Source organism: Sphaeramia orbicularis, chromosome 4 (assembly GCF_902148855.1).
Source record: "Sphaeramia orbicularis chromosome 4, fSphaOr1.1, whole genome shotgun sequence".
Taxonomy (NCBI): domain Eukaryota; kingdom Metazoa; phylum Chordata; class Actinopteri; order Kurtiformes; family Apogonidae; genus Sphaeramia; species Sphaeramia orbicularis.
The window spans coordinates 20,073,739-20,088,092 of NC_043960.1; the positions used below are offsets into that span (position 1 = coordinate 20,073,739).

At 37.7% G+C, this 14,354-nt stretch overlaps 1 protein-coding gene across 1 annotated transcript; it reads left to right on the forward strand.

The window, feature by feature from the left end:
• On the forward strand, window positions 1–13,693 carry kcnn1b (potassium intermediate/small conductance calcium-activated channel, subfamily N, member 1b). Its single transcript, XM_030132699.1, has 11 exons — window positions 1–12; window positions 569–1,251; window positions 2,447–2,797; window positions 5,189–5,602; window positions 7,535–7,630; window positions 8,070–8,488; window positions 9,892–10,033; window positions 11,179–11,289; window positions 12,358–12,485; window positions 12,748–12,817; window positions 12,889–13,693. The coding sequence occupies exons 3-11, from the start codon at window positions 2,462–2,464 to the stop codon at window positions 13,171–13,173; spliced, it is 2,001 nt and encodes a 666-aa protein (XP_029988559.1). The 5' UTR covers window positions 1–12; window positions 569–1,251; window positions 2,447–2,461; the 3' UTR covers window positions 13,174–13,693.
• Window positions 13,694–14,354: the final 661 nt, after the last annotated feature.

The following is a 14,354-nucleotide window of genomic DNA, read 5'->3' on the forward strand; positions in this document are numbered from 1 at the left end:
AAGAAAATCATTGTGATGGCCTCATAACTGGCGTGAAAAAGAAGCAAACACATTTTACTGACTGACAAACTGGTAATCACTGAACACTGAGAAAAAAAGGCTCCAATTTTTGTTCAGAAATGTAAATATATTGGTTTTGAAAGAGTTTGATAATCATTTATGTGGTTGACAGCAGTGCTGGTCACTCATAAAGGTTTTCTCCACCACAGCAACATTCACACATTTAGCTGCTGAGGCAGCAAGCTGCAGGCTTTGTAGATGTGCCTCACGCTACTGCAAACACAGATAAAACCATGCTGTAGTAGCAGAAAATCCAATTACTTTAATGGAAAAGTGGTTGTGTAATGTTATTTGAGCAATAGGGTTTAAATGTAATGTAGGATGCTTCCACTGACCCACATTAATTACAGCATATTTAGTGTTACATGTTGGAAAATGCAACAAAATGATCACAGAATGGAAAAAGCATATTTATCTAGTGTCTGCCCACTCACTTTTTTTTTTCACCTCTAACCTGGAGAAGTTATATTCCTTTAAAATAGCATGTAATTTTTAACTGAAGGCAAAGAAAATCATGATTAGATTTCAAACTATGAGAAGATGAATTACTCAGAAGTCTTAAATGCTAGGACATGCTGTATATCTTGTCACATAATTGTTTAGATCTTATAGAAAACATTGCACTCGATTGATTGATTCATTCAAAAACAGGTTAAAAATGGCCACTTTTGTTCAGACAGACTCTTGTGGCGGAAGAGATAAGAGACTCTGCAAAGGCCTTTGAACCACAAAGCTTCAATGACCAGTTCGGCTGACCTTTTATTTTCCACTTAGAATTAAAAATGACCCATTCTTTTTCTTTTTCCTAGCAACCAATAAAACCAGTCCACTCCCAATTTATAGTCGTCTCTTTGAGCGTATACCTGTGATGTTCTACCTTAACACTCTGGTCTGATGTTGCAGGTTTTTGTTTTTCTACATCCTCCTAACCTGTCGCTGCACCCTCCCACTCCAGTTGCATTTGCATGGCAACCTTTACCAGGCCAGCTGCTCCTGCCCTTTTTCTTTCTTGATGTTGAATCTAATCATTACTTTCAAAGGAAAGCGTCTCCAAAGCACCTTTATTAAGTGTATGTACTGGGAGGAGGCAGGCCACTGCCCAACGCCCACTCAGCCGGCTATTCTTCTCAACAAGTCTGTTCTGCAAACTGGGAGCACTCCCATAACCAGCATTTATAAGGAAAACATAAGGTAAGGGGCATTTCTGTTCATCTGAATTATCTTTTAAGAAGAAAATACTGAAGGTTCAGCTTGAATCTTAAGATATCTACCATTTATTAAAATCACAACCAAGTAATGAAGCTCATACAGTATTTGTCATTTCCTTTGAATGCTTAACTTTACATCAATTATGCAGTAGTCAATCAGACAGTTTTTCCTTTCAGATCAACAAATTGAACACTTTTCTTTGTGGAGTTTTAGAAGTAAAGCACACAGTATGCATGCTGGCAAATACCAGTCCAACTAAAGAAACATCAGGTGTATAAATCATACTGGTTTTTGCAATAAAAACATAGTTTTCTAAATATGTGACTTAGTTTGCTTCAGCTGTGATTGTACTTAGACCAAAGTTACGTTTTGTTTTTTGTTTTGTTTTTTTTTTTGGGGGGGGGGGGGGGTTCTCGAGTTTATCATATAATCTGTCCATTATTTGAGTGTATTCATGGATGTAATTAGCAATTCTAAAAGTGGACATCATTGTTGAGCTTTTATTTGACCACTGATGCTGTTAAGAATAACTATAATAACACCCAACAGACATCTAATGTTTAACTTTGTTTCCCAATTAAGATACTGTGAAGTGAAACATCAGATTGTGAAGTGTATCGACTTTACAAAGCTTTGATTTTAGTACACACATCAAATATTGCCGAATCATTCATTCCAACCCCCACATACAAAGCATCAATTCTCTCCACTGGACTAACAGCTAGAGGGGAACCACATCTGGTTCTGACAGAATGTTTCAGATTCACATCCAGCTGTACAAACAACCTGGTATCCAATCACTGCTCTTACATTAATGAGGTTGTGCTGAATAAACATTTAAGATTGCGTGTTACATTTGTACTTTAACACATGGACTAATTCTGGTATAATTAAGTTTGTACTGCAAGGAACATTCAGCTTCAGAGTTTTTTGTTGTTATTTTTTTTCATTTTGTTTAACATCCAAGCAATGTTAGTGTTTACTTGCCATGTCTGGGTCATGAAAGGAACCCTCTGTTTGCTTAAATGAATGAAAACATCTCTACAGTTATATGTTGGCTAACATGTGCATACCATTCAACCACAACATCTTAGATTTTAATTCACTTCTGCATGTCCTTTTCTCTGTTTTCACTGATGGACTGTAGAACAGATGTGTGTGTGTGGTCTCATTTCAGTTCGGTTGTGATGCCATGAGGTTGATTCTGGTTAAACCCACCAATGCAACGCGCCGTCTGGACTCAACAGGTGAAGTCTGCCATGAGGTTGACAATGAGCACTGTACATCAGGAGGGCCATCGGCTCCCACGAAAAGCACCGAGGGTGTTCGGGATCAATACTCAGGCACCTCCGCTGAAGTGTCTCCATCCCCACAGGAGACGACTCTGTGCTGTGTTTCATCTACACCCCACGGACGTTCTAATGGAGTCACTCCTCCAAGAGTGTCCGCTCAGATGTCACCTCTGAAAACTGGCAACTTAACATTTTCGCAGCTGAATGATCAAGACTGGCTACTGCTTTGTGGCCAGGTCGGTACCATAAGGGAGGATTCAACTGCAGCAGGGACACCAGGGACCAGCGTAGGTCATCCAAACCACAATGATAGATGTGGTTGCTCCTGTCCTGAAGCACATCAACATTCCGAAACTTTAAATTTTCAGCCTCAATCAAAACAGAGCACAATCCAAGACTGCATCGCCCGAGTTTCAAATAAGCGAAGCCTTTCAACTTCCATACACTCCCAGCCTTTCACTCCAAGCACCCAGCCTTCAGCCACTTGCCATGTTCAACCACAGCAAATAAACCAACAGGATCTTTTGAAATCTTCAGTGTATCGTCCACAAGACCATTTTGTGCCTGAGCAAGACAGTCGCAAAGAGTTTCTGCAGCCTTGTAGTCATTTTAAGCACAAAGACAACATCCAGTCAGCCCGTTCAAACTTATTCAACATTCCTATAAATTCTGTAGATTCTACTGAGACAAGTAAAAAACCATCACGTCAAGATCAGCCAGCTACCAGCTCAGGGCACAACTGGAGGGAGATTTTCGGTAAAGAGCCGTTGTTAGTAAAGCAATGTAAAAAGCAAGACTCGCACAGTTCGATAAGTGGTGATCAGTCCTGCAACTCATCCGAAGATCCCTCCATCATCCTCAGGTGCCGCCATCTCCCCTTACACACCAGCCCTCCACGGGTGAAGAGGTCATCGACACCAGCCAGTAACAAAAGCGTCCAGTCCCTCTCCATCAGCCAGTTCAGTTCACTGGAGAATCAGGATTTAGTGGAGGAAAGAGCAAGACAGCAGCAAAATCAGGTGTGTGATTTAAAAAAAAAAAAAAAATGTAATTGCTGAAACCTCCTGAACCTATTTTAAATTATTCCTCAAGGTCTATTCATGCAAGTCACCTCTAACACTTCATCAAAACTTCATCTAGATGTTACTTTGGTCTAAAATACAGATTTTTGGTCAAAGGTTAATGTGTGTAATGCATTTTTTTCAAACTTTGATTCTTTATTGATGTGTTATCATTCAGTTTCTGACACTGCAAGTGTATGTGTCAGTAATATGACCCAAAATTCACAACTTCACATTCTCTTGCAAGTTGATGAGGTTTATCTAGTTATAACCAGGGTGCGATTTGTTGGGGGGGATGGGGAGATCCCCCCCCCCCCCGCCCCCCAGTTTTTACATCCCTACTGCTGCTCGATGAATTTTACCCTCAGGGGGGACAACCAACCAACTGAAATAACAGGCAGGTTGTGACTGAGTTTTCTTACATCTATATCCTACATTACTGGCACTAACGTTCACCTGAACCGAACTGTCAGCAGTCTCAGAATTCACAAATGTCCCCATGCCCTGGGGCACCGTGAAGGGGGGCGAAACATGACAAATTCCTGGGGCTCAGCATTTGTGTGTCCAGTGGATACAGGTTAGAAGTTGTGAAAATTTCGTGTAAGATCCGCTGTATAACAGAGGAATAGAACCTGGGAGATGGACATTGAAAGTATGTAAAGTTTCACTTTTGTTTCATGCCAGTGTTAGTTACGTTAGTTATGGACCACACCCCCACGTATATAAACACCCCCACCCCCCAAATCGCACCCTGGTTCTAACATCTATATCATAAAAGCCAAGTGGCCTCTGTGTGTGTGCATGTATATGTGTCTTGCGATTCACACAAAATCCGGAAAGAGCTGACTGCTGCAGTTTGGCAGTTTTATGTATTTTTGATCAAGGAACAAACTAGCGAAAACGGCAAGTTGATAGGACCAATATTTTGGGAGATATCAGTCATTTTGGAATGCAATAGCATTACAATCATGTTGCTATACCCAGAATGCTTTGGCGGTGACTACTGGACAAATGCAGTACAGCATGCATAAATACACAACAGCATAAAAACTACCACATCTAGAACCCGAGGATCCCCATGGGTCAACGCTCTACTTTTATAATAAATGTCTTATTTAGAAAAGATGTTCTGTCCACTGAATCACAGTGAAAGATGCATTGACTTTGCATTGACGTCATAATACAGCAACTTTAACAGGGAGAAGCAGAGAGTTCTAGATGTTCAGTCAACCTATAAAAGTGCCTACTTTCATTATGATCATGAGTTAGTCTGCTAAACACAAACAGACAGGATGGAAAACAATATCCTGCTTTATTCGTATACAGTGCAACCACAGTACCAATGTTCTTTATCAACAGTCAAAATTCAAGACTCAAGATTCCTTTTATTGCCATTGTATACACAGCGCATACACAATGAAATTCAAAATGAAATTCAAACAAAAATGAATACAATCCAGCCCATAAGTGTTAGAGCAAAATATAAATTTTTATTGTGACTATTTTTGTTTGCATGTGTGATAAATTCATACATGTCCTGATTGAATGTTTTACTTCCTTGTGCAGATAAACACTCACCTCAGCGGATCCCTCTCTAAACACACTCCTCCACCCTCTGACATCACAGACACCAGTGACATAGGTAATGGTGATGCCGTGCGACCTCTGAGCAGCCTTGGTACCATCAGGTCCAGCCTTGCAGATCTTTACTCAAGCCAGCAGCCCCTTCAGCTTCTGGAGGATGCCTTCTCCAAAGTTATCCAAGAAGATTCCAGTAAGGCCAACAGTGAAAACATGACAAGAGGAGAGGAAGGGAACACGCCACCCAAGAAGACCAAAGACATAAGTTACAGACTGGGCCAGCGGAGAGCTCTTTTTGGGAAGCGCAAACAGTTGAGCGACTACGCATTGGTCTGTGGGATGTTTGGCATTATTGTCATGGTGATTGAAACAGAGCTGTCAAGGGGATTTTATACTAAGGTATTTCTTTCATTCTTTATGTAAAATACAGCAATTCACAAGTAAAACAGTGTAGGGAAAGGATCATGGATTTGTTTTTACCTGAAGCACAGACCAACACTTCAAGGGGTTCTATGTAGTATTAACATTCAAAACTCTCAACATACAGCAGGGGAAGTCACATAAAAGAACACATTTATGATGACTAAAACCACAAACAAATCAACGCTATGTCTCCAAAGACTGTATCACTCACTGAATGAAGGATAAAGTTCATTGTTTACACACATATGTATTGTGGCATCATCAAGTTTTCTTCAGTCAATCAAACTAAAGCTGTGTCTTATAATCCTCATGTGCGGCATCAGCTGATAGTTTACATTATAACTCAGTTAGCTTAGCTGTGTCTGTGTTAGACAGAAAACAGTCACAGTGATATTGCAAATCATCTTAAATTTCTGTACGGTTTGTGTTGTTAAGAACTGCACTAAATCGAAATCTGTTTGGAGATCTGTCAGAGTTTAGCCTGAACATCAGACCATAACATAAGACCAACAAATGGTTGGGGGAGGCCATTACTCAGAAGGTAGAGCCAATGGTACCGGCGCTAATGCTAATGGTACCATTGCTAAAGTCAAAGGTACTGGCGCTAAAGTCAAAGGTACCAGTGCTAATGCTAATGGTACCATCGCTGAAGTCAACGGTATTGATGGTAAAGTCAAGGTTACCAAAGTGTTAGCAGATCAAATCCCACTCTGTCCCAGTTATGTGCTGTTGTGTCCTTGGGCAAGACACTTCACCCACTTTGCCTCCAGTGTCACTCTCACTGGTGTATGAATGAATGTTTTGGGGGGGGTGTAGTTTGGCGCGAATTGGCAGCCACGCTTCCGTCAGCCTGATCCAGAGCAGCTGTGGCTACAAATGTCGTTTACCACCACCACAGTGTGTATGTGAGGGCGAATGGATCAATAATGTAAAGGGCTTTGGGTGCCTTGAAATGCGCTATAGAAATCTAATCCATTATTATTATTATTACTAATAACGTAACATAACTTTATACCTTCAAAAGCCTCATACTCACATAAACGCTACGATTTCAGCATCAAACTCCATTATTTTCATTTACAGCTACATCCAGTGGTGAAAATAACATCATCTTTTATCACTTTCTCACTTTCTTTGACTCTAAAAGTTGTTTCTTAATGGTTTTCACTCTATCTGGTCAGTTTTTGATGTTTTGGTCATAGGCCTAGTGGGGATTGTTTTTCTCACCATTGGAGACCAGCAGAGTGGCTCACTACTCCCTCTAGTGGTCACATAATAACACCCCCTCATAGTATAAATAGATTCAGTTCATATCTCTACAATCCAGTACGTTAGAGTCTTGGACATAAATCTTTATTCTAACACTCTAATGATATATTTAGGTCATTTTTTTTTAAAAACACTTCAAAGTAGAAAGGCTACATATATGCCCTTTAATGTGACCCAGTGGAATTCACTTCACAGACATCAACCAGACATCTCCACAAACCTCTTACATATGTTACACTTTAAAATTCCATACTTTTGCCAAGTCCAGGCTTTGTGGTAGATTTTTCAGACCATATCTCACATCTGAGTCAAAATGTACGTCATAGATATAGCTTTTTATGAGATAATTGAAAGGTTTAAAATTCCTCTGTTAACATGTACTGTGCATACGTTACATTCTGACTGTGTATGCTCTGTTCCCAAATAATTGCTAGACTATTGCAGCTTGGTTGCACTGGTTGTCTACAGTAAAAACACTCCACTCGTACACTATAATCAGGTCATTTTAAGATGTTTTGAACAGAGCACTATGGAAAACTCAATATTTTACCATACTCACTTGTCTTTTCCTCCAGGTTTCTCTGTGTGCCTTATCAGACTTTAGTCACTATATTCATGTTTTGTCTCCACTGTCTGCAGGAATCCATATGTTCTTATGTTCTGAAAGGCCTGATCAGCTTTTCTACTCTCATTCTTCTTGTTCTCATTGTGATGTACCATGCAAGGGAAATCCAGGTATGTGATGAGCTCTGATGAACTTGTAGAAATAACACAAGTGGTTTTTCTTTTCTTTTACTAATCAGTATTACATATTGTTCCATCTGTTTGTTTTCCCGATAAGACAATGATGCAGACAACGGCCTGAAATGAACAATAGTAACAAAGATATGAAAACAAAAAGCACAGAAATGTTTCCTATTGCAAAACAAAATGATACAGCAGTGGAAAAATGTTTTCAGACACCCTTAAAATTTTACATAATCTCAAATATTTTCATGAAATATTTGACGATTTAAAAGGAGTGGCTGACAGACAAATACATGGGATTTTTTTTGTTTTGTTTATTGTTAAGAAGAAAAAATAACAAAAGTAAATTCTTGACAGTTTCGGCATGTCATGCACAGATCGGTTTCAAGGGGCATGTGTTTCTTTTCTTTTCTTTTCTTTTCTCCAGCTCTTCATGGTAGACAACGGGGCAGATGATTGGAGGATTGCCATGACTTTGGAGCGGATTCTCTGTATTGCGTTTGAGCTCCTCATCTGTGCCATCCATCCCATCCCAGGCCAGTACGTCTTCACCTGGACCGCTCGACTGGCCTTCAGTTACACAGCGTCCATTGCAGACGCTGACGTTGACATCATCCTCTCTGTGCCAATGTTCCTGCGCTTGTACCTGATTGGACGGGTGATGTTGCTTCACAGTAAATTGTTCACAGATGCCTCCTCCCGCAGCATCGGGGCGCTCAACAAGATCAACTTTGACACACGTTTTGTTATGAAGACTCTGATGACCATCTGCCCTGGAACGGTCCTGCTGGTCTTCAGTGTGTCCTGCTGGATCATTGCAGCCTGGACTGTGCGTGTTTGTGAGAGGTATCAGCATAAAACTTCACTTCAACTCACTATCATACTTTTTAGTGATGGTTGACTCAGTTGTTGAAAATTACGGTACTTTAAAAAGCCATATTTGATTTAGGTTTTCTGCATCATCTTTCTTTCTTTCTTTGTGATTCCCTTTTGTTGCCTTAATGAAAGGAAATCAAACTGTACATTAAATACATATCATGTTTAACGCAACATATTAAATTAAATTAAACTGTATTGGATTAGACTAAATTACATTAGATTAAATTAGATTGGATTAAATTAAATTACATTACATTACATTGGATTGGATTAGAGTAGATTAAATTGGATTGGATTGGATTACATTACATTGGATTCGATTTAGATTAAATTAGATTGGATTATATTACATTACATTATATTTGATTGGATTAGACTACATTACAATACTTTACTCACATTACATTAGATTGCATTAGATTGCATTGCACAATGCAGTGAGGTTTTACATTTGAGCACGTCTTCTGTATTATTCCCTGATGAAGAGAGTCGAAGACGTTAAAACACACTAGCGATGGTATCCCTGTAGACAATATAGGACCGTATTTTTCACACCAGAGTGCCTCAGTCAAATTTCTGGATGTTGTATTTTTGCACTAATTACTTTTAAAATATTGCTGATCTTTTTTTTTTCTGTACAACAATCCCTTTTTGCCCTATGTTTTTCATGCATTCCAGTCCTGTCCTTGATGAGCATCTGATTTCTTTATACACTTTATTGTGTTTTTTAACATAATGAACCACCTACTACCAATTTTTTTCTTAAATTATTCGTAACTGTCCATTACAAAGATATGACACACCAGGGCAAAATATTATGGTTTGTTTCTTTATTATCATTATCACAAATCTGTCTGATTTAAATATTATTTCTTTTGGGAAGGATTGTGATTAAATGTGCTTTTATTTATGTAGTCCCTCATTTATTCACTCACTACTGGGTTACACTGAGGAAAAAAGGCCTGATTTACAACATAGAAAAACAACAGGAAACAATAATGGTAATATAAAAGAAAAGATGAGAAATTCAATAAACATTAAAGACTAAATGAAACCTGGAAAAAGTCAATGGGACATCAAAAAAGAAAGATGATACATTTAATTTGCTTTTGCAGTCAAACTGCATTAAGCTCTCTTTGCATGCTGTTCCATGTTGCAGGTTGAATAAAACTAGATTTTCAGGTGTCATTAAAAACAGCAGGCACTTTCAACATAATAAAGCAATCTGAACTTGTTCTTTTGGGAGCCATAATAAAAAAGTAACAAGATAATATAAAAGGATATCATAAGTTAATCATTAGGTTTCATACAGTTATACATCAAAACAACACCTGAAACTGGTATTACAGACGTGTGTTTTGTCTCAACAGGTACCATGATGCGCAAGAGGTGACCAGTACTTTCCTTGGAGCAATGTGGTTGGTCTCAATCACTTTCCTGTCCATCGGCTATGGTGACATGGTCCCTCACACCTACTGTGGAAAAGGGGTTTGCCTGTTGACAGGAATTATGGTAAGATGTCTGATACGGTAAGATAAGATAAGATAAGATAAGATAAGATAAGATAAGATAAGATAAGACAAGACTTTATTTATCCCACCGTGGGGAAATTTCACAGTTAACAGCAGCAACATACAACAAGCAAAAGGTTTTACAATTTATTCACTCACCGCCCACCCGCCTGCCCTTGAAATGAAATATAACCTTATAAAATAGCAATCATCTAATTTGATCTGTACATAACTGTATTCTTTAAATGATGCATAAGTTGGATTTTCATAATACAAAGGCATGGTAATTATTTTTAAGTCAAATGAGACATGAGTTTTTAATTTGGCCGGTGAAACATACTTTTGGTCGGTAAATTTTTGGAGGTCATAAGCCAATGGCAGATGAGGTAAAAAGTACATTTTACACCCTGTCTTTAGGCTTCTAAGATAAGATAAGATAAGATAAGATAAGGTAAGGTAAGGTAAGGTAAGGTAAGGTAAAGTAACATAAGGTAACGTGAAGTAAGGCAACGCAACACAATTTAAACATAACGCAATGTAATGTAACGCAATGTAACAGAACGGAACATAACATAACATAACATAGAGACCAGTGCATACATCAAGCAAATACAATCAGCGCCATTACAGAGTGCTTCTATTGTTTTTCATTCTCTGTTCTTTTGTCAGTTTCATCCTTTCCCTCTGTGTGTGTGTGGTGAAAGCTTTGTAAAGGTGACTGAAAATATCAAACATCAAAAACTTAAACACAGTTATTCAGAGACAGAAAGAGGCCAACAGAGCAGTACAACTTAAATAATTAAAAAGTAAAGTAGCAGGATGCATGTAGCTGGTGACGATATGAAACAGAACGCAGAATGGTGAAGAAACTAAAAGAAATAGGCAGGACATCGGCTTTTTAATGCCTGAATGATTTCATGCTGAGTGAGAGCATTCTCAAACTGGAATGCTGGATTATACTAATGTATGTACAGTATAATTCTGTAAAATTACATTTAGAAATTAAGCCTCCCACTGCATTGATACTTTGCTTTGTGTAATATCATTATTTAAATATGAATAAAATGGATGCTGTGTAATTAAAGCCTGGGTAGATTACAGTAATCACTTTATGCAAGTGTCGTTAACAGCTGCTTTTCTCCACAGGGAGCTGGATGCACTGCTCTGGTTGTGGCTGTTGTTGCAAGAAAGTCAGAACTCACCAGAGCTGAGAAGCACGTCCATAATTTTATGATGGACACTCAGCTCTACAAAAAGGTCACTCTGTTCTCTGAATGTGCACATTATAAACAACTGTGAACACCATTGAAGTACATTTTAAATACACAACATTGTTAAAGAATATACCTCTACAAGTAAAGGATGAGCCTTTTCAAAACCTTATATAAAGAAAAGGATGTAAGTATTATTAATCCATAAAGACCCAAACATCCACTGTTGACCAAAACCATCTACTGATAATAAACTGTTTAATACCTGTTGATCCACTAATCCTAACAATACATGTAAACAACTGTATAAAATGCAGTTTGTTATCTTTTCATGGTCATCATATATGACCCATTTGGACGTTTAGAGGCTCCATAGTGAATGTGGAAACACCGTCATCTTCTACAACATCAGTTCACCTGAAAACCTATGGAATTGAATTAATGACAGTGGATGGACACACTTGGTTTATGTTCAGTTGTTTATATCTTTGCTGAAAAAGTCCTTTGTTCTTCATTTTTCTCTATTTCTAAAATAATAACCCTCAACTTTAATCTGAGCTTTTATGAACATCTACGTGATCAATGAAGTAAATATAGGAAAATACATTATTTTTACTGGAAAAAGACAAAATAAAGAGGATAATATTACAATAAATGGTGATAGAAAATAATAATAAATCACATAAGAAAGGTTAAATGTAAAGAAAAATTCATTTGGGAATTGTCACAGAAGTAGCACTGGCTCTTTATGGGTTAATGTTTTCTAAGAATCAAGGGTAAACGTAGCCATTGTACAGTAAAATGTGAAGTTTTGTTTTGACGTCGTAGCCGATTTGCATACGTAGTTTTCAATTAATGGGAAGAGTATAAAATATATATATCTGTGAGACAAATGCAGCGGAATAAATATGCCAACATTTTCCTCTTAGATGTACTGGAGTATGAGGTAGTTCTGCACTGTGTCAAAATAAATCAATTGAATTATTGCTTAGTGTTCTTTTTAAACCAAGTTTATATTTTGTCACATTTTTCCCCTCAAAGACCTTTGCTCACAACATCAGAAAGGAAACAGTAAATCAGAAAAATACTGACATTCTATGGTTTTTATCCTCAGATAAAAAACACAGCAGCCAACGTGTTGAGAGAAACTTGGCTCATCTATAAAAACACCAAGCTGGTCAAAAAAATAGATCGCTCCAGAGTACGCCATCATCAGCGTAAATTCCTGCAAGCCATCCACCAGTAGGTATAAATATGTCATCATCAAGCAGTACAAGTGCGTTATTTTCTGTCACAAAATTAATACCATGTAGATAGAGCCACAGTTTGCTGATAATGCATGTATTGTTCCTTTCCCTTTGTACTAAATGGTTTTGCAATAAAATATGTGACAGGGTCTTTATACATGTTCTAATGTAACTTATCACTTCAGCGTTTTTTAACTGTAATGTGCATTCATTTGAGAGGAGAAAAAAAGTGACTGGTTGTAATTTTTAAACTTTAGGCTTCGAACTGTCAAAATGGAGCAAAGGAAACTAACTGACCAGGCAAATACAGTTGCTGATCTTGCCAAGGTAAAGTAAATGAAAGTGGAAGTTGTCAAAAAAAAAAAAAGATATTCTTCACATTATCACATTATCTCCAGACTCAGAACATGATGTATGACCTGGTGTTGGAGCTGCAGCATCGAAGCGAGGACCTGGACCAGAGGATCGCGGCTCTCGAGGAGAAACTGGACTCCATCCTCCTGACAGTGCAGTCCCTGCCAGTTGTGCTCTCTCAAGCTATAACAAAGCTACAAAAGGATTTCCTGGACGACTTGGCCTGCCGGGTCCACTTCCTGTCATCATCCCTAAGCTCTGAGTGCTGTTCAGTCCCTGCCAGACAGCTCTGTGCCAGCTCCACCACACCAGAGACACCACACAGTTGATAGTCCGCACTCAGTGAATGATCTATTTATAGGCAGTGCATTAATTATACAGGAGGCTTTTTTTTTTAACATAAAATAATCTCAGTAACTTTTGCTTTCATAGTTATAATCACCCAGGGCAATTACAGCTATAGTCTGGATACTGAGCAGGTCTTACGAGAGGGGAATTCTGAACGGGAAAAGCATTACTCCCTCATTTCCTTCACATTGAGTTTCCTAGTTAGTACAGGAAATGTGTAGTAGTTGTAGCAGGATTTTTACTCCAGAGAATTGCAAGGATAGATATTAATAAACTGTGGCTTAATGGAGAGTCGTCACTTTCAGTTGATTATTTATTTACTCTTAGCTTCAAATATCCTCTGTTTTAAAGTTATGTCAATATTTAATGGTGTGAATTTTCCTCATTAGCATCTTTTGCCTGTCATAACCTTTCCCATCTTTTCATTCACTATACAGACACAATTATTTGGACACCTAACAACTTGTAGGACTTCCCATTCCCACTGATTTGTAATATTACCGTAATTATATATATACATATATATATATATATATATATATATATATATATATATATATATATATATGTATAGTCAATAATTATAACACTAAAAGCAACAGTGATGTAAAATTAGCCTATTTTATGACATTTGTCATTATTTTGTTGCCCAGTCCTCTGTTAGCAATGGAACAATGAAATTCAATTTGTCCCAATACTTCTGTCCCTATAGTGTACCAGCATTTTTATGTTGTAAGCCTTTAAATTTAGTTAAACAGAAGTACAATTTATAACATAATAATTGTTCTTAAACATTTCTGTGTTTTATTGGCCTGTGAGAATGTCACTTTATATGTACTGTACAATGTTGGCAATAAAAAAGAGATAGAGAAATCTTTGCAAATGTTTACCTGCTATGTTTATTTATGAATGCGTTTTTATTGATATAGCAAAGTATTTTATTTTAGAGAAGCGTGTTTTAATACAGATTTGTAGCCTACTAGTAGCATTTAATAAAAATTGTTGTTAAAATTATGTTTCTATTTCTTTGCTTTTCAAGTCTGCCTTTGCAAGTCAAGAGACATCTGAACTAAGAAACACAGTGAAATATGTTGTCTGTGATAGACATGGGTTTAACATTCAGTTTAGTAAATATGAGTACAAAAGTGTGTTGAAAATCTCT